Below are 20,516 nucleotides of genomic sequence, written 5' to 3' on the forward strand. Positions count from 1 at the left end.
CTCCTGGTCTCCAGCTGCTTTGCATGCTTGCTGCACCTGTCACTGATGATTAGACCTAAAAGGACTCGGCTCTCATTGATTGGCCAACAACCAATTGGCCAAGCCCCACTGGGTCCCTGATTGGGCCCTGATTGACTCAGAATGAATAGCAATTGCTTCCATTTTGGCCGGAAATTCTGATGGACTTCTCCCAGACTGATTGATTGATTGATTGATTTTTTTGACTAGGTAGAAGAGGCTACTCTGGCTCATTTCTTACCTAGCTTTAATCAATGCCCAGATCAGACTAAGACCTGTTGGCCTTAAAAAGGCCTCATCTCTTCATCCAGGGCCACCTCCAGATACCCTGTATCTGGCCATTGGACCCAGATGAGTCTGGAAGAGAAAGTGAGGCAGGTGACTACACAGAGATTCACTTGCATGTCATGGCATCCTCCCTAATGTCATGCATGATCCTCTTCCAGAATGAGGGACAAACAACAAGAGCTAAAGGGACAACCTTTAACTCTTTTGTGATTTAAGTCCTAGACAACTAGGTAGAGAAGGTATTTTAGTTTGTCTTTTTAACTATTTCATCCAAAATTACCCATTTATATTTACTCAGTCCAGCTCAGATTATCTAAATTATAGTTCCCAAATAACTTTAAATTCCTATTATATCTCTGGTTGCTGACCTGGAGATTCTTCAAATCATCCTGAGAATTCCACTTAAGAAATCTGCAAAGAAGTAAAATTGGGGAGTTTTTCCAGCCTTCCTAATTGTTCCTAGCTGCCTCATCAAGACTGAAAAGAATTGGGTAAATCTGGTGAGCTCCATCCTACTTCTTCACTCACTCCCCCAGAACAAACCATGTTATTCCCTATGTACTTTTAGAAATAATTGCCAATGCCATGTCTCATCTGAACCTCCAAAAACTCTTGTAAGGGAAACAAGGAAGCATATATTTTACTGATAAGGAAATTGAATGAAATTGAGAGAAAGAAAGCAGCTTACCCAGAGGCACTCAGAATTAGTGGCAGTCAAAACAAAAACCCAGATCTCTTGACTTTCGTTGTATCACTCATTCTTGTGAATCAACAGATCAGTTAATAAACATTGTTTAATTGCCTCCTGTGTGAACCATCCTCCTGATGCAGCTGCTGATTTTTAATAACATTTCTAACTGACAGCCACCTACTAAAACTTAAGGTTTACAAAATGTTTCATGTATTTGATCTCCTTTGGTCCTCACAACTGTCCTTTGAGGTAGACAGTACAGAGTATTATCATCTCTGTCTTACTGATGAAATTAAATCTCAGAGACATGAAGTGGATTTCCCAATGAAATAATAAAAGACAAAACCAGAGCTTTTCCATATTCAGTGTTCCTTTCATATGTCATCATTTTTTAATCATTTAATTATTTTCCATTTCTTTAGCATTTTTACAATTTCAAGGTGTTTTTCTCTTACTATAACCTCGTAAAGTGGGAGATGTTATGTTGTCCCCATTTTATGGATCAGGAAACTGAGAGTCAGAGATGAGGAATGTCACTCCTTTGACCAAGGCTTCAGATTCTGAGTCAAATTCCTGACTTGAGCCCCATGAGTGAAATGGAAAGGATTTCAAGATTTGAGGTGGCCCAAGATGTGGGAGATGATACACTGGCCCTTATATTTGCCCTTCCCGGTCCTAGGTGGTGTGCATGGTGCTGACAGCCTTCTTGCACCTCTTCTTCATGGCTGCCTTTACCTGGATGCTGGTTGAGGGGCTTCTGCTGTGGAGTAAGGTTGTAGCTGTCAACAAGAGTGAGGACAGGAGGATGAGATTTTACTACATGATAGGCTGGGGTAAGGACTGAGCTATCCAGGAGGCCCATAAAGACAGGGAGATGGGAGGAAGGAGAAGAGATCACTAGACTACATTATCACTTCAAACAATGATGTCTTAGAGATGAGCCTATGTGAGAGGCAGGCTGATATTTGGACCAAAATGTCATAGCAGTGTTGGATACAGTCAGAATATCTCAGTTTGAATCCCAGACTGAATATTTATTGTCTGTGTAATCTTGGAAAAATGACACATTCCTTGGGTTAATTTTTGCTTTGGTCAAATAAGGTCATTGGACTAGGAGGTCTCAAGTCTCTCTGAATTCTAAATCCATCTCCACTAGGAATCCAAGGCTCTAACCACTACTCAGTACTGCCTCTAATCATGAACCTGAATTGAACTCATGACTACATATGCACAAATTCTGTCCCTGATGCTGTTCCCCAATCCAGACCCAAATTTTTTGTTCCCCACACTCCAGATTCTCTCAAAATTCCCCTTATTCCATCTACCAAAAGATAAAGGAGATACCCCAAAGTGTCTAAGAAGTGGTCTGAAAAACTAAGGCTATTTGGTCTGAGATAATTGGGGAGAGAAGCTGGAAATGATTGTTAATATCTTGTTGGTCTTGATAATATTGAGGGAATTAAGACAGGGACTGGTTAATTGTAGGAAATGTGTAAACCACACTGTGACTCAATTCTGGAGTTACCTCAATTCTCTTTCTAAGTGATTGTGGGTCTAGTCCAATTTCTGCCTTGTGAGAAAACTTTATTCAATTGTAGGAATTAGGAGAAAACCTTATTGTATTGTATAGTTTGAACACTTTTTGTGTGGCTGAGAAACTGGACTACCTCTATCTGCTGCTTAGAGACTCAACTAAGTTTTCTCACAATTGTACATCTCAAGCAACTCATATGTCTTACCTGAAAATCGGTCCTGTATTGATCAATCAGTTATTATCTTACAGACACTTAGGGGAGTGGGACACCTTTTTCAGAATTCAGGGAATTGCATCTGTTCATTCTTCCCCTCTCAATTTAAATCCCTAATCTTTCATCCTTTTAAGAATCAGATTATCTGACATTTAATTGTTTCCTTTTAATTAAGTGGCCTTATTTTATTGTTTTTAATATATAAAAGTCCATCTCCCCTTGTATTCGGTGTTCAGCCCCAAGCTGAGAAAGGGACCTGGCCCCAATTCATTAGGCTGTTGCTATGTATTGCTTAAAAAGTTGGTATGCTTGTAAGGTCAAACTTTCGTTTCCTCTGTCACCCACCATCTCTCTCCTCCTACAGGTCTCCCAGTGGTCGTTGTAGGTATCACTCTGGCTTCCTCCTTTGATGGCTATATGGCTGATCATCATTGCTGGCTGAGCTTGCGGAAAGGTGTCATCTGGGCTTTTGCAGGACCTGTCCTCTTTGTATTGACTGTGAGTGAAAGGTGGGGACAAGGGGAGCCCTGAGGGGGTGGCTCTAAAAATTGGGATTGGCCAGAAAGAGAATATTCAGTGAAACTTAAATGAGAAGGCTCCAGGAAATCCAAGAGAATGGTGGATCCTATGAAATAGAAAGTGAGTTTGGCAACAATACTATATGATGATTAATTCTGATGGACAGAGGCCCTCTCCAACAATGAGATGAACCAAATCAGCGCCAATAGCGCAGTAATGAACTGAACCAGCTACACCCAGAGAAAGAACTCTGGGAGTTGACTATGAACCACTACATAGAATTCCCAATCCCTATATTTTTGTCCGCCTGCATTTTTTGTTTCAATCACAGGCTAATTGTACACTGTTTCAAAGTCTGATTGTTTTTGTACAGCAAAACAACTGTTTGGACATATATATATATATATGTATATATATATGTATATATATATATATTGTATTTAATTTATACTTTAACATATTTAACATGTATTGGTCAACCTGCCATCTGGAGGAAGGAGTAGAGGGGAAGGAGGGGAAAAGTTGAAACAAAGGGTTTTGCAATTCTCAATGCTGGAAATTTACCTATGCATAAAATTTTTGTAAAAATTAATTTAATTAATTAATTTTAAAAACAAAGTAAGTTTGGGGGCTTAGGATGAAATGTGGGGATCTGAGAGATCAGGGATAAAGTCTAGAGAAGAAGGACGGGAGAGAACAGATCCTGAGGAGATAGGAGACAGATTTTAGGAAAATTAAATTAGGGTCAAGAAAACTGTACGTCCTGAGGAGGCTGATGGGTTGTTATGGGAGGGTAAGGGGAGTGAGGAAGAGAAAAGAGCTTCATGGAAAAGGAAATAAGATCCAAATGGACAAAGTTAGGACTGTTATTTGGGTAGATAGGTAGGAATATCTGGAGGTGAGTCCTGAGGGTCTGGGGTATTGAATTTTGGAGGACTCTATAAAAAGTAGTTCTTTTTTTTCCCCTAATAACAGCTTTTTATTTTCAAAATACATATAAAGCTGTCTAGGAGAAGGGGGTGAGAGGACGGAGGGAGAAAAAAATTGGAACACAAGATTTTGAAAGCTATTTTTGCATATATTTTGAAAATAAAAAGTTATTATTAAAAAATAAAGTGAAAAAGGAAAAAAATACATGCAAATATAGTTTTCAACATTCACCCTTGCAAAACTTTGTGTTCCAAATTGTTCTCCCTTCCTTCCCCCCCATCCTTCCCTAGATAGCAAGTAATCCAATATATGTACATATATTCTATACATTGAATAGTAATTCTTGATGGGAAGAGAGGGAGAAGGAACAGAAAGCAAGGCACTGAGGGAGAAAGCTAGAAGAGGGACCCAGGAAGGATAGAGAGAATAAATATTGAGGAAATGGGAATATAACACATCTATTCTGGTCCCCAGGTGAATACCTTCATTTTGTTCCGAGTGGTGATAGTCACTGTGTCCAGTGCCCGGCGACGGTCCAGAATGCTGAGCCCCCAACATACCCTGGAGAGGCAGATTGGAATCCAGATATGGTAAGGGGCCACTGGGGCCACCTATTGAGAACCAAAGAGAAATTTTCAGTGACAATCTGAATGTGATGGGCGAATACTCAGGTTAATTTTGGACATCTAACCTAAATCTATGGGGCTCCATGATGATATAGTAGATAGGATTCTAGGACTTGGAGTCAGGAACAATAAGGTTCAAATTCTGTCTCCACCCTTAGCTATGTGAATACAGACAAACAGTGTCTCAGAGCTTGTTTCTTGGAGTGAAAAAAATGGAGATAGTAATATCTGTATTCCTCGGGATATTGTTGTAAGGCTCAAATGAGCTCATTTATGCAACATATTTTGCAAATATTTAAATACTGTGCATTGAATTAGAATCAGAAGGCTTCCATGGCATCCCTGGGTGACTTTAAACAAGTTACTTTTTTTCCCTCTGGGTAGAGAAGGAAGGAGCTAGAATCAGATGGCCTCTGAGGCCCTTCTAGCTCTGGGTCTGTGACCCTATGAATATTTGAGTGTGTCTGTGGACAGGATCATATGGTGGATCTGTCCCATATCCCCCCAGTTCAGGAAGGAAACAAGAAGAGACTTATTTTTGCCCAAGGACACAGTCTGGAATAGAAGGCCCAAGCTGAGAGCTTCTCCCAAGTTGAGAACCCTAAGTGGTAAGTAGGGGAGAAAGAACTGCCAGCTAGATGGCCCAGTGCCAAGTCTGAAGTCTGGAAAACCTGAGTTCAAATCTGGAAAGGAAAGGGTAAAGGAAAAAGTCTTGTATCATGATAGAGGAGAAAAGATGGCACTTTTGGTTAGTGGGTACTGAAACAAAGCTGGAACATTTTAACCCCTCTGTCTGCCTTTGTTGAGCTGATGGAGAAGTGAAGGAGCAATATCATGGCCCAAATGTCCTTCCAAAAATAACCTCCTAAGAAGTTCTTGGAAAGAGAAATTTCTTCACTGTAAAAAGTAGTGTTTGTTTGGGATCTGCCTTGAGAGAGAGAGTGTTCTGAGTGAGGGGTGTAGGATTTAGGGGGGAAATAAATGCAAAGAAAGTTTTCAACATTCACCCTTGTGTTCCAAATTTTTCTCCCTCTGTCCCCATCTCCCTGCTCTCTTAGGCAGCAAGGAATCTACCATAGGTTAAACATGTGCAATTCTTCTAAAAATATTTTCACATTTATCACTCTGCACAAGAAAAATCAGATTTTAAAAATGAGAAAAAACAAACAAGCAAACAACAACAAAAAAGGTGAAAATACTGTGTTGTGATCCATATTCAGTCTCCATAGTCTTCTCTCTAGATACAGAGGGGTCTCTCCATCACAAGTCTTTTGGAATTAGTCTGAATCATCTCATGGAATGACATTTCACCAACCTTCTGGGTTGGTCCTATTTCCTGCTTATTATTCCTCTGCCCAAGAAGGCTCATTATCACAATAATGTTTTTATTACCCCTTTACAGAATAATGCTTTTATTATGTTAACTAAAATATATATGATTAACTAAGAAAATCAATTATATTGAAATTCAGTTATCAAAAAAAGGTTAAGTTTGTATATTCTAGGTTCAGAACCCCTGGTTCTAATTCAATCTTTCCTTACCCTCTGCTCCCTATTTATTTTACAGGCAGAGAAAAGGGAAATCAATGCCCATGAGCAAACGACTATTCATAGAATAGTGATGGGAAGATAGGACAGAAGTTGCCTTCCCTGACCTTGGTCTTTATTGGAGTGGGATGGGAGCAGGGTGTGTCCCATCTTGGCTTCTGAATTGATGGGGTTTTCTCTCCTTTTTCCCCCAGGGCAACAATCAAACCTGTGTTGGTGCTGCTGCCAGTTCTGGGCCTGACTTGGCTGGGTAGCATGCTGGCACACCTCAGCATGGCATGGGCATATGTGTCCATCATCCTCAACTCTTTCCAGGTACCCCCCACTCAGGGAACAACAGAAGAAAAGCAGGATAGAGGGTCTGGGCCCAGCTCATTGGCCTTCCTGGACATCCAGATCCTCTATTTTCTCCTTATCATTCCTCTGCCCAAAGTGTCCCATTACAGAAGGTGACTAAGAAGTCCAAGCAGAGGAGTCAGATTCCAGGATTGGTATTGGCCCCCATTATTGGCGATTGAGTAATGAGATCACTTTACATAGCAGTCTTAGAATTCGTAATTTCCCAATCCAGTGACCTTATTTTACAGATGGGTAAATTGAGGCCCAGAGGGAAAAATTATTTGCCCAAGGTCACTGTACTAGGAAATTTAAAAGGTGGGATTCAAACCCAGGTTCAACTCTATTGAATTAAATCCTCTGGCTCCAAATTCAGGGCTTTTTCCACCTGCTACTGCCCTTTTTGACTTTTCAGGAAACGCAAAAATAGGTTAAATCAGAAGATCTGGATTTAAACTCTCACACCAGACAATTTCTGGCTATGTGGTCTTGAACAAGACATTTCACTTCTCTGAGCCCCAGTTTCTCCATCTGTAAAAGTGAGTCAGAGTAGATGGCCACTGAGGTCTCTTCCAATTCTAAATCTATGATACTAAGTAATTATGTTACATACATTGTAGCTACACGCTGTGTAACTTTAATCAAGTCCCCGCCCTTCTTTTAGCCTCATCTATAAAATGGGGATAATAATGCTTGCCCTCCTTAGCTCATAGGACAACTGTGTGGAAAGCCTGTGTGAACTGTTATTGTGTAATCTTACCTTATAAGGTAGAGAAGCCCAAACCTGGGACAGTGGGATGCTTGTGCATGTGTGTGTGTAGATTTCCCAATGCCCTGTGTCTGACCAGTCTAAGGTGGGGAGAAAGAAGGGGTTGCAGAGGGAGGGGGACAGAGTTCTCTGCTTCCAGGTCCTGTAAATGGGTCAGTAACATCTATCTGGTCTCTGAGGCCTGAGAAAGTGTCCAACCATATCCTCCAATAGAGCTCTTGCTCCACAACATCATTTCCATGAAGTTCCAGGATCCATCTGCACTAACTCCTGAACCATCCATAGCCCCTGGAAGACTATACTCAAAACTTTCTCCCCTTCTTCCTACGCAGTCCAGCTCTCAGCAACTGACCCTTATTATTGGGAAAGAAGGAAAAATCTGATTGTCATTCACACTAAGTCTTTGTTCTCTCTCTCCCTGCCTATCTCTGGCCATGTTTCTCTCATTTTATCTCTTTCCTTTCTCTGCCTCTCTCTCTCCGTTCTTTTTTTCCTGTCTCTCCATGTCTCTCCTTGTCCCTGGTATCTCCCTCTACTCAGCAGAGAAGCAGGCTTCATCTGAGGAAGACAATGGGAGGTGGGAAGCATCAGAGCACTCAGGATGGTACCCACTGGAGGTGCTCATTCCTCTTCTAGAGCACCTCTTCTAAATCTTCTGATCAGACCTGTTAGTTAATTCTTCCTTCAGTGGAAGATGGCAGATCCTCAAGTCATGATTAACTTGGTGGGGTTGGTAGATAAAGCCTAAAATACTAATAAGATTACTCCCTGAGAGGGCAGCTAGTTAGTATAATGATAGAGCAACCATCCCTGAAGTCAGGAGGACTTGAATTAAAATGTGTCCCTGGGCAAGTCACTTAACCCTAATTTCCTCAGCAAAAATAAAAATTCCCTGAGGCAAGCAGAAAAGGGCATTGTTGGGGTTCAGCTCAGTCTTATAGTCCCATACCTATTTACCCAGGACCTCATCAGGCATTTCACTCAGTACCTCTATATTTTTTATCTCTCTTTCCTGTCCTAGTCTCTCCTTTGCAATTCTATCTCTGCTTATTCCTTTCCAATCTCTACTGTAGCTCATCTCAGGTTCACCATCTCTGTCTTTGCTTCTATCTCTGCTGATTTCAGTTTTTCTATGATCTTGTCTCTCATAAACTCATATGACATTAGAGCTAGGAGGGAACTTGGGACATCAAATTCAGAGCATTAAAGCATAAAATTGTGGTAGAATATAGAAAGTGAGGGCTGGAAAGGACTTTTGAACATGGACTATTGAGCAAAATGAGACTTTAGGAGAAGAGGAAGGGAAGGGGAAAAAATAAGGCAGGCAAACAGATAACTTGCTAGGGTCACACAGCTGGTAAGAGTTTAAAGCTGGATTTTAACTTAGGACTTACTGAATTCCTTTAGAACCCAGCTTCTTAAACTATAGTTCGCAACTCACATGGGGACTTATAACTTAATGTGGAGGTCATGAGATTTTATGATTAGTAAATGTTTGCTTTATATATCTGTCTTACATACCTATATACTCAGAATCACATAAAAATTTCTCAGATAAAAAGGGGCTCACAAGTAAAAAAAAAAGTTTAAGAAGCCGTGCTTTAGAACATAGAATATTAGAGTTGGAAGGGTCCTTAAAACAGACTAAAACAACATAGACCTAGAAAGACTCTAGAAAACTTTAGTCCAATAGGTAAATCACAGGGGATCTCTGAACCAACTCCAACGCTCACTGTGATGTCTCAGGCCACTAGGGGGCAAAATCTCCCAAAGGAAATGCCAACCTTGGTTTTCCTCGGGGAAAAGGGAGCTGGTATTCAGCCATCACCACTCCCCCATTCAGCTTCCCCCTGACCTGGCCTCCCACACAAGAAAATGGCAGGCCCTGCGCCCCTGCCCACTCCTCCCTCCAGAAGCAGGTAGATTATCCCAAGCCCCCAAGCTGGAGTAATGATGCTTTAACCTTTTTGTGTTATGTCTCTAGGGGCTGTACATATTCCTGGTCTATGCTGTCTACAACAGTGAGGTGAGTGGTGGGGAAGAGTCTAGCAATGAGCACCTTAAGATTGCCTCAGTGATTGAGAATGTGACTCAGTACCCTTCACCAAATGGTGAATGACCCCAAATGGTCATAATGATGCAGTGTGGAGAAGGAAAGAATGAGGGAACTATTGTAGAAGAGAAGGAAAATCTCAAAATCATAGAATCTTTGAGCTACAATAGTCCCAAGATCTGAGATCTTGAGTTAGAGAAGCTCTTGGAGGCCATTAAGCCCAAATGACCCACTCAAAGTAACTTGCACAGGTAGCAGTGAGATTTCAGCCCAAGATCCTCCACCTTCAGAGCCAGTAGTCATCTAGTCCAGCCCCTTACTAAGAAGACTCTCCCCTGTCGGGCCTGACAAAATGGTCATCCAGCCTCCACTAAGACTCTTCTGTGATGGGAAACCCATTACTTACTGAGGTGGCCATTCTTGTGTCAAGCTGAAATGTGCCTGGCCCCCACTGTCCTGGTTCTGTTGTTGGGGACCAAGCAGAAAGAGTCTAATCCTCCCCTTCACAGAAGCACCTGGTGGGTGCATTGGCTGAGTGCTGGTCCTAGAATCAGGAAGACCAGAGTTCAAAACTAATCCTAGACATCACTAGCTGTGCGACCACATAAACTGTTTGCCTTAACTTCCTCAGCTGTAAAACAGAATAACAGCATCTCCTTGTAAATAGCACTTAGCAAATAGTTAATTGTTCAGTGGTTTGAATCATCCCCAATCCTTCATGCCCCCATTTGGGGTTTTCTTGGCAACGATACTAAAATGGTTTGCTATTTCCTTCTCCTGCTCATTTTACAGATGAGGAAACTGAGGCAGACAGGATTAAGTGACTTGGCCCAGGGTCACACAGTGACCCTAGTGTTTGAGGCTAGATTTGAACTCAAATCCTCCTGACTTCAGGCTCACTGCACTACACATTTGCTTCTTGGCATATAAGAAGTGCTATATAAATGCTTGTCCTCTTGTCTCATCCATATGATACTCCCTTAGATATTGAGAGGCAAAGATCCTAATTTTCTCTTAAGAATCCTTAAGTGGATTTTGATAGACTCTTAGGGTCTGGGGCCAGAATTTAACTCCAAGGTTGTCTCCAAAGTCCAGCTAAATCAGGACCTGCTGCCCCTGCTTAAGACAGATTCTATTCCCCTGAGACTGGTTCATGTCCTAATTCTATCCTGCACTAACTGTGTGATGTTGGACAAGTCACTTTCTGGGTCTCAGTTTCCTCTGTAAAATTAAAAGGTTGGACCCTGTAGCTTGGACTTTCTTTAATTTCTGTGGTGATATTACCATCGGTTTCATCCCTGTTTCTTCTCTCACTCCCCATCCCAGGTTAGACTTGCCATACAGAGAATGAAGGAGAAGAAGAAAGCTCTCTTATTTACAGTAAGTACTGCATGTGAGATCTGGGGGAAGGCAGAAGCATCTTTTACCTTCATAATGTTTTGTAGATCTCTATATTTCCTCCTACCTGTGTGATAAAAATGAGATGTATCTGACAGCACTTTACATCAGCTGGGTCTCCCCTTTCCTTTAGGGGAGGCAGGGAACTTAGTATTTGGCAGTCTAACTCAGGGGCCCATGCATACATAGCTCTGCTTTCTACCCACATCCCCCAACCTCTGGACTTCCAATTTACTTCAGCCCACCTGAATCATCAGGGGATTTGTGACTTACAGAACTGTTCTCGGCCAATAAATTACTCATCCAGCCCAAGGAATGCAGCTCCTCAGGAGATGGAGAAAGGAATTCTTCCTGTTCCTGTCAGTAGGACCTCTACCCCAGCCACAGCCATTCGGGCCCCACCTCAAGGGAACATTGTCCGCCAAGGTACCAGGTGGCCCCTTTCCTTCTGATTGCAAGACCCTGGGCAAGTCACTGTGTCCTGTTATATGACATCCCTTCTTTATCTCTCAAATTGGGACAGTCATCTTAAGTATTTGACTAGTACTTTTCCCTTTTTAAAAGTGGGACCCCATATTGGGTTTCATAATTGAATGTAGAAGTCACAAAATCATAATTTATTATCAGTAAATGTTTAATTTTCATATTTTATATGTTCATATGCCTGAGTCATGTAAAAATTTCTCAGTTGAAATCACAAGAAAAAAAACTTTAAGAAATCCTGTCTTAATAGATCCTTGAACCATCCCTGTAGGCAGCATAGTGAATGCTAGACAGCTAAAACAGTAGCAGAAGATTTGAGTTTAATAATAATAATAGTAACATCTATTTATCATGTTAAAGTTTGCATAGTACTTAGCAAATATAACTCTTGTGATCCTCACAAAATCCTGGAAGAGAGGTGCTAGTATTAGCCCCATTTTACAGATGAAGAAACTGAAGATGAGAGGTTAAATGACTCACCCAAAGTCAGAGTAGATATCTGATACAGGATTTGAACTCATATCTTCCTGGCTCAAAGTCCCAGCACTCTATCCACAATATCACTTAATCACTTGTTTAAGTCCATAGAAGTGGAATGAGCCAGAACAAGTCACTAAATTGGTCTCCTCATTTGTAAAATGGGGATAATAATTCTTGTACAGCTAAGCACACTGAGTGTTTTGGAAGAATAGTGTTTTGTAAATCTTAATATATTATGCAAATGGAAATAATTTGGATTATTCTGAAAAGGATCTTTAACAATAAAAGAGGTTGTTAGAGGTGAAACAGACCTTAGAACACTAGAATAACTCCTGTTTTTATAGCACTTTAAAGCTTTTGATGGGTTTTTTCCTCAGGGTGACCTCTTGAGTACAGGCAGTGTTATTAACACTTTATAGATTAGGAAACTGATACTTAGCAGAGAAGCTTAACTTAAATAATGACAGTAATAATGATTAATATGCATATATTGCTTTAAGGTTTGATCCTTACCATAACCCTGGGATGTTTACTCCAGATTGTCCAATTCTGATCTTCTTCCACATTGTTCAGCTCTCTCTTAATTAAACTGTTAGAACTGGGAGGAGCCTTAAAAAAGGGGTGCAGGATCAAAGAAGTGAGGAGCAGCCATTTGTTAGAGTGGGGTATTCTGGGAAGGGACAATCATTTTTTCATTGGCTTGAAGATTCAGTGGCACAAAATAAGGAAGATGACTTGTTCTCCATCAGTGTCTAAGGTTTGGTGATTTATTTTGTTGAGTCGGTTTTCAGTCATGCCCAATTCTTTGTGACACCTTTTGGGGTTTTCTTGGCAAAGATATTGGAGTGGTTTGCCATTTCCTTCTCCAGCTTGGTGATTTGGGGGTTCCATTAAAGCCAAACTTTAGCACGACTATTGTTGCTTTTGTAAAACTCCAGGGAATCTCGGAGCCAGAATCCCAGTGGGGATTTCATCCATCATGTCATCGGAGAAGTCAGTAAGTAGCCTTTGGACTTGGTGTTTGGGGATGGGAGCATTCTCTGAAGCCCTGAACCAGGATGGAGGAACTGATACAGATCCCAAGATGCCTTGGTGCCCCAGGGACTCATCACAAAATTCTATCACTAAAAAGGACCTTTGGGACCTTGAATGTCAGAACCAAAGTATACATAAAAACATGAAAGGTTCAGACTGAGAGGGAGCTTGAAGCACAAACCATCAGAACTAGAAGAGATCTTGACTGTTGGGACATAGAACATAGGTTGTTTGAGATGGAAGGGATCTTAGAGATCATCTAATTCAATGCTCTCAGTCTAAAGCTAAGAAAACGGGGAGCCCAAAGTCACAGTGAGTCAAGGAGAGAGCTGGGGGTTGGAACCTCTTAGTCTGATTTGTGTACTACTCTTTTCACTCTATTAAAGCTGCCTCTAGCCCCTGGGTCTAACCTGGGCAATCCCAAGACTGGGGGGATGCTTTTACTGTCCAGCATAGAAAACAGAAGGAATGAAAAAGAGATTGGAAAGGTAGAACCCTGATCAGATGATCAGTCCACTGGAGGCTCCCCCATCCTCTTCTGGACCTCTGGTGGACCAGCTAAGGCTCACCACCCTGAGCCCGCCAGGCCAGAGGAGCTTTCAGCCATCGGGGGCTGAATAGGCAGCTGGGCATTCAGTTACTGGGCAGAATAGCCCTGAGGGAGGTGCTAGCTGGGAGATGAGCCAGGGGACATGATTTCTGAGTCCGGGAGCATTAATCTCCACATGGTGTCTGAATGCCAAGGCCAAGAGACGGAGGGAGGCTGAGAGATCGAATCAGTTTGTTGCTGGGCTGGTGTTGGAGGGGAGGAGGGAGATGAGGAAACCATTTCATAACAGCTGCAGCTGTTGGGAAAGGGGTGGGGGTGGGCAGCCAGTCCCTGATCTGCTCCAGGAGAAGCCAACTTTACTAAAAGGGGATCCTATTCTCCCTCCCCCAGCCCCCCAGCATTCCAGGAAGGGAGGAATTCCAGGTCCTACACTGTCGTCTAGTCTAACTTTGTCACTTTACAGATGGAGAAACGGAGGCCCAGGAATGAGGAAGGTCACAAGAAGAAGCCAGTGAGCCCCTTCCCACAGACCCCTAACTTCTGAGTCCTTGGAATACATGTGGAAGGGAGGAAGGAAGAAAGGACTGAGTTGAGAAGAGCTAGATTGGGAAATGGAAGGCAGATTAGGGGCAGACTTGGGGTGACAGAATATTGAGAGAGGACAGAAAAAGGTTTGAATTGAGTGAGAAGAGAGGGGAAGGCGTTTCTAGAAAAGGTGGAGTAGAATTTAGATGGGGAAACTGAGCACAAAATTCCCATGGCTCCCCTGATTTGGGATGTGCTAATAACCCTGTCTTTGATTTTCATCCTGTTTTCAGGCAGTGGAGTTGACAGCATTCAAATCCTCAGGTATGAAATGGGAGGAGGCAGAGACAAAACCCTTCCTGAGGTGAGGGCTGGTGGCTGGGGAATAAGTGACCTAGAGCCAGAGCTCAGAATGGGGCTCAGCAACAGCTCCCTACCCCCATCCTCGCCCTGGAAATTCTGATGTGATTCAGAAAGGAGCCTAATCTGAGGGAGCAGAGCTCTCCTTACCACTTTCTCCATCTTGTCCCCTCTCCCCCCTCAGTTCCTGTCCCCCTCAAAGCCTCAAATATGTAATTTCATGCCACAGATTTCACCATTAGACCTCCATTAGTACTTTGTCCCCTGGAAGAAGGTTCTTATATGTTCAATTGCTGATTCCTCAGTTAATTGGTCCCTTTCCAGAAAGCAGGATTTATTTTGGGGGACTTTTGTGGGAAAGGCAAGGAGAATCCCTGGGAACCTTGTGGCTGATAGAGTGGGTGAGGGAAATGACTGAGGTGGGGTGGGGGGTAAAAAGGGAGAGGGGGAAAAGAGTCTAAACTTGAAGATAAACAAAGCAGTTTTGAATCTGGCTGCCTTGGCCCCACCATGCCCCTTTCTTTCTCCCCTTCTGCTATTTCCTCCCCTCCCCATTCTCTCCTCCCACAAAAGCAGGAGATCTCATCTCCCCCTCCCACCTGCCCCCCCTTGTCACCAAACACAAGACCTCCCTGCTCTCTACTCTTCCCACTATACTATTTCCCTATAGATAGGAGGCCCTCCTTTCCCTTTACCCCCATCCCTCAAAATTCAGAGATGCCTTTTCTCTCCTCCCACCTCCCTAGCCTCTCCCTGCTCAAAAGCAGAAGGTCCTTTCTTCCTTCATTCCACCTCCCCCAAGCCCAAAGGCGGGAGATGAGTCTCCTTGGACTGACACAAGAACCACTTATCCACCTGCTCCCAGTTTTCCTTTCTTGGTCTTCCCCCTCCCCCCTTCCTACAGTAGCCCCTGAATCCAGAGGTGGCCCAGGTGGAAGAGGATATTCAGAACTGGTGGGGTGCTATCCTGTTTCCTCCCCCCAGGAAAAAAAGGCAGCCCTCTTCAGTTGGGGAGGACTGTGGCTGAGCCTGACACTGAGGGGGATAAAAGTGGGGTGGAAGAGAGGGATGTAAAACCATGACATAGCCCCTCCTCAATCCCCTGTAGCTATCTGTTTGCATCTGTTTGCCCCTGATGCATGTCACCTGCAGTATTGTGGGTTCCATGCATGATTCCCAGATATTTTTGCATAGATATATACAGATATATAATTACCCTTCCAGTCATCTGTGCCCCCCCACCCCCACACCAGGTTAACTAAACAAGCCCATGTCCTAGATAAATCTGGAGAATTTACTGTCCTGAGCCATTTGGTGTAGCAAGGTCACTATCATTTATCTCCCAGGGAATTGTCAACTTCTGAGAAGAGCTCACACTTTCCCCTCACCCCCTTCTCTACCACTCTCCCCTTCCCCCATCCCTGTCCTAGGGACAAAGGGAAGAAGAGGAGAGAAGGGGGAATCCTAGAATGTTAGCATTGCTGTTTCAGAGAGTTGAAGCTGGATTATCCTTTAGAGCCCAAAACATGGACTGTTAGAATCAGAAGGGACCTTAGAACAGAAAACATTCATTATTAGGCACCTACCTCCCCATCCCACCCTCCATGACTACCAGCACCATAATGATGGCTGTCTCTGTTCCTTATAACTCCATCAACTTTTAGTCCTTTTTTGAACCCCGAACTCCTGAGCCTAAGAGATCCACCAGTCTCATCCTCCCAAGTTGTGAGATAATAGGTGTGGGGGGGCAGACACCCCATTTTACAGAGAAAGAAACTACTGAGAGGGGGAATAATCTGCCCCAAAACACATAACTATTTGGTAGCAAAAAGGTCTCTCCTGGAACTGTTGAATCTGATGAATCTCAGAGCTGGAAGGGACTCCAGAGAGTACCTAGTCTAATCCTATCTGGAAAACCGTGCCTTCTCCAGTCTCCTCAGTGAGTTTTCTTCTGCGAGACAGTCTCCACAGATGGATTCTTCACTGACTTAATGGCCATCCCTGCCACTTTGGGGCAACTTGACTCAAAAGGTAGTGCCTCCTATTATTGTTAGATCCAACTCTGCAACACTGGGACTTTCACCCAGGCCACTAAGTGGCTGACTTTGGTAGGCCTATAAAGGACCTTCCTTGCGGGTGTCTGACAATATCTCATTTTTCAGAGAAGGGGAGGAGGACCAGAGAGACTGAATCCCTAGCCTGGTGTCCCACACTCAGAAATTAGCAGAGACAAGCGTCAAAGCTAGTTTTCTCTATTTTCCACTATTTCACAGGAACTCTCTATTTTTGCCTCTGACAAAAACAGTCATCAGAATTCCCCCTCCCTCAAGTCTTCTCTTTTCTAGGCTAAATCCCTCCAGTTCCACCAATAGCATAGTGCTTTCAACATCTTAGCCATCTTCTTGTGGATAGTCTCTTACTTGACAGGATTCTTTATAAAACACAGTACCCAGGACTGTACACAGTACTCCAGAATCCAGTGCTAAGACTAGGATGGAAACGAAACCTTCAAGTTGGAGCTATTGGACCTGAGTTCAAATCCTACGTAACTGGAAGAAGGTGACCTTGGTCACTTCAGGTCATTTCATCTCTCTAGGCTTCAGTTTTCTTCATTTGAGAAATGAGGGGATTGAACTAGATCTTCCAACACTAAAGTTAGGATCGATGAACTTCCCATTCTGGCCACCACATATTTATTAAAGCAATCTAAGATCAAATTGACTGCATAATGGATGGTAAATTTTCTTGGAGGCAAGAAGATCTGGATTTAGAATCTGCTTCTAACTGTGTGACCTTGTATAAGTCACCTAACTTCTCAATACCCTAGGCAGCTCTCTAAAACTACAGATCATAAAGTTCTTTCCTAGAAACTTCCTATACTGATTTAATAACAGGTTCTATATTGATTTAGTAATTTTAAAAAGTCTCAATGAGGCTGTTTGACTGCCATGTCATACTGTTAACTCATGTCCAGCTTGAGGTTCATTAAAGCCCTCAGATCTTTTACACACAAACTATTGACAACTTACCTTTTCTCCATCCTGTTCCATTGATCCCTCCACTTTTAATATTCTAAAGTCCCATCCAACTCTTACATTCCATATTATAGCAGTCCCTTGTTCTAAGATCCTTTTCAACTCTAACACTGGGCTAGAAATGGTCCTCATGTGTCTTATCTCACCCCAGGCCCTCTTTCCCCTAGAAGCAAAGGCCAGTATGGACAAGGAGGGAAGGAAGAGCCATTGCATTTAGTAGGGGACAGAAACAGAGGGAGGCAGTGACCCTGGGGGGAAAGAAAGGTCAGATTTTCCAGGAAAGAAGGCATGGCCCATGGCTTGGAGAGTTACCGCATGGTTCGTCCTTCACCTTAGCATCCTTGTTCTAGTCTGGTCTCTGGGCAGGTTTTGCAGGGGTAAACATGCCCTTCCTTGGACACTTCCAGTCCCATGGATTTCCTCTTCCTTCCCCTTAGCCCTCCACAACCCCCCAAGGTTCACCTTCAAGTGCCAGGACCCAAAATGACCACTTTACCCTTATCCCCCCACTTTTTTTTCTTCCCTTTCCTCTGAAGCAAGAATGAACTCAGAGCTCCCTCCCTCCCTCCCCTCCCCACCTCCAACTCCTGTGACATAAGCCTTGTCTTAACAAACAAGGGATGCCAGCAGCTCTGGCTCCTTCTTGGCTTCAAGTGATTTCTGCATTGTTTCCTAGGGATAATTTCATTATCCTCAGTGAATGCACGTTGCTAAGCCATGCATAGCAACATGGAGTGAGCTTCTCCCTGACTCCAGGAAGGTGCTGCCCTGCCCAGCAGGGCCCAGCTCCCTGGGAGAAACGGGGAAAGTAGCCCTAGGAGATACACCCCCCACTTCTGGGAGCAGGTGCCTCCCACCCCCCTCAGGAAAACAGTTTTTTCTTCTACCCCAGCCCTTTTCCCTCATCTCAAAGAAAAAGACCTCCTTCCCAGCAGAAAGTGGGGTTACCTTCACCTTCCTAAGGAAAACCCTACCTACCACAAGCCTACCTGTGATCTGGTTCTTTCCCCTGCTAAAAGTCTGAAGGTACTCTATTCCTCCTATCCCTAGGAAAACAAGCCATCCCAGCCCTCAAAGAATAATACATCAGAAAGGTCAATCTCTGTCCAAAAAAAATCTGGCCAATATCATCACCACCACTCTACCACCCTCATGCCCCTCCCAGCCAAATGTCTCCAAAGATTTGGGTCCATCTATCTCCCAGACCATGCCCTTCCCCCCTACCAGTCAGTCAGTCAACTAGCATTAAGCATCCCTTAGGTGCCAGACAATGCTAAGTGCAGAAGCAGCCAGATTTGCCCTCTCTTCCCCTCCCCTCCCCTGAAAAAGCCTTGTTTTCTCTCTACTAGTCTGCCATAGAGGCAGAATTTGAAGAAATAGACTTGGGAAATTCTGAACCCTTCTTGTAGAAGTTGAAGCATTAGGTAGCAGATGAAATGGGCATAGGTAAAGATCCCTTCCCCTCCACTCCTTCCTTTCCCTTCTCTGTTTTCTCTTCCCAGTGGATCTAGAACATCAGTAGATAACCAGTTCCACCTTCAGAACTAGGCTTAATTCCTTATAGCCTTAATTCTAGTCTCTGCTCTATTCCAGGTTTCTAGGGAAAGTGTCAACATGTGACCCTAACAGAACTTGTAAAGCCCTTAGAGAAGGTTGCCTGCCCATCGTGCCAGTCTCGGGCCAAGCTTTCGGATGTACATCCTGGAAATCAGCACTCCACCCCCAGCCCAGAGGAAGAACTTGGCCAGCACACCAAGGACATGAGCCTTGCACACTGGAGGCCTGAAATAAACATTTGTTGACTTGAATGGTGGCACTGAATTGAATGGAATAGAACCAGAGACCTGGGTGGAGCACATGTTCTCACTGGGTGGTTTGGGATTCGCCTTTTGCAATGTGTCTTAAGATAACATTTCTGACCCAACACAAAATCTGGGTTAGAAGATCCCCTCAGAAGTTATCTTGTGGTCCAACCCATGACTGAAGAATCACCACTAAAATTCACCTGATATGTGGCCATCTAGCAGTCTCTATTTTTCCTTTGAACAGATGTTAGAGTAGAAAGCTTTTCTGGACATTAAACCCACATCTACCTCTTTGCAGCATCCCTCTCTTGCTCCAGATTCATTTCCCTGGGGACAAATGGCATAAGTTCAGCCCTCAGTCTTCTCAGGGTAAACATCCCTATTCCTTTCAACTGATCATCCTAGATTCAATGATCTTGTTGTGCTTGCCCTCCTCTGGACAATTTCCACCTTCTCATGTCTGAGATTCACCTACCATTTGATATTGGGGGGGGGGGTTTAATACATAATGGCTACAATGCAATTCATTAAAATTAACAATCACAAAACAATTGAGACTGATTGTAGCAAAATAATAAACAAAAGACTGCCCCCAAAAAAAGAGATATGAAAAATCACTTCTCCCCAAACTCTTACTTTTTGCACAGGTCAATGTCCATGAGTATGGAATATTGTAGAGGTATGAAATATTGTATATAACATCAGCTTTTTAAAATATGTTTATAGGTTTTACTAGATTTTTCTTCTCTGCTTTTTTGTTTCTTTTTAAATAGCACTTTAAATTTTTATGCTTTAGCATACCATTTGGTATTGTATAGAGCTTTAGAGAATGTTAGAAAAGACCTTAGACTTTGGAATGATGAAGCTTGAAGGGACCTAAAAATAATAGAATTTCAGAACTCAAAAATATGGGATGTTAGAGCTAGAAGGAACAATGGAAAAAACATTGGGTGTGGAGTCAGGAAGATTAAATTCTAATCCTGATACGTTCACTTTCACTATAGAGTCACACTTCCCTCCCCCCACTCAGTCTTTTTCATCTACAAAATGAAGTTTGATTATGAGCAATATCATCTCATAGAACAGAGAGAAGCAGTGGAATCCAGTTTAAAGAAAACTTGTCAAGATACACAATTAAGTCATGCCAAAGTTATTCACAGGTGAAAATAAAGGGAGTGAACACACAAGAAAAATGGAAAATAGTAGCAAGAAATAGCTATTTTCTCTATTGAGAATAATGGGGCAACCACACTTGAATCCTAACAATGCAGTTGTGCTCATAAAGAGTTAATTTTGAAGAGAAAAAAATAGGAAAAACA

The 20,516-nt window shown here is 42.9% G+C and overlaps 1 protein-coding gene across 1 annotated transcript in view; it reads left to right on the forward strand.

Moving 5' to 3' along the window:
- ADGRD2 (adhesion G protein-coupled receptor D2) overlaps positions 1-19,201 on the forward strand; it is a 43,459-nt gene extending 24,258 nt beyond the window's left edge. Inside the window, exons 16-26 of the mRNA XM_074284829.1 lie at positions 1,677-1,830; positions 3,110-3,243; positions 4,669-4,784; positions 6,563-6,683; positions 9,458-9,499; positions 10,853-10,906; positions 11,200-11,350; positions 12,826-12,884; positions 13,915-13,983; positions 14,291-14,321; positions 18,986-19,201. Of these exons, the coding sequence (XP_074140930.1) occupies positions 1,677-1,830; positions 3,110-3,243; positions 4,669-4,784; positions 6,563-6,683; positions 9,458-9,499; positions 10,853-10,906; positions 11,200-11,350; positions 12,826-12,884; positions 13,915-13,983; positions 14,291-14,321; positions 18,986-18,993 (939 nt within the window). The 3' untranslated portion in view covers positions 18,994-19,201. The remainder of the gene's footprint in view (positions 1-1,676; positions 1,831-3,109; positions 3,244-4,668; positions 4,785-6,562; positions 6,684-9,457; positions 9,500-10,852; positions 10,907-11,199; positions 11,351-12,825; positions 12,885-13,914; positions 13,984-14,290; positions 14,322-18,985) is intronic.
- Positions 19,202-20,516: the final 1,315 nt, after the last annotated feature.

This window comes from Sminthopsis crassicaudata, chromosome 2, assembly GCF_048593235.1.
Source record: "Sminthopsis crassicaudata isolate SCR6 chromosome 2, ASM4859323v1, whole genome shotgun sequence".
In the NCBI taxonomy this organism is placed as follows: Eukaryota; Metazoa; Chordata; class Mammalia; order Dasyuromorphia; family Dasyuridae; genus Sminthopsis; species Sminthopsis crassicaudata.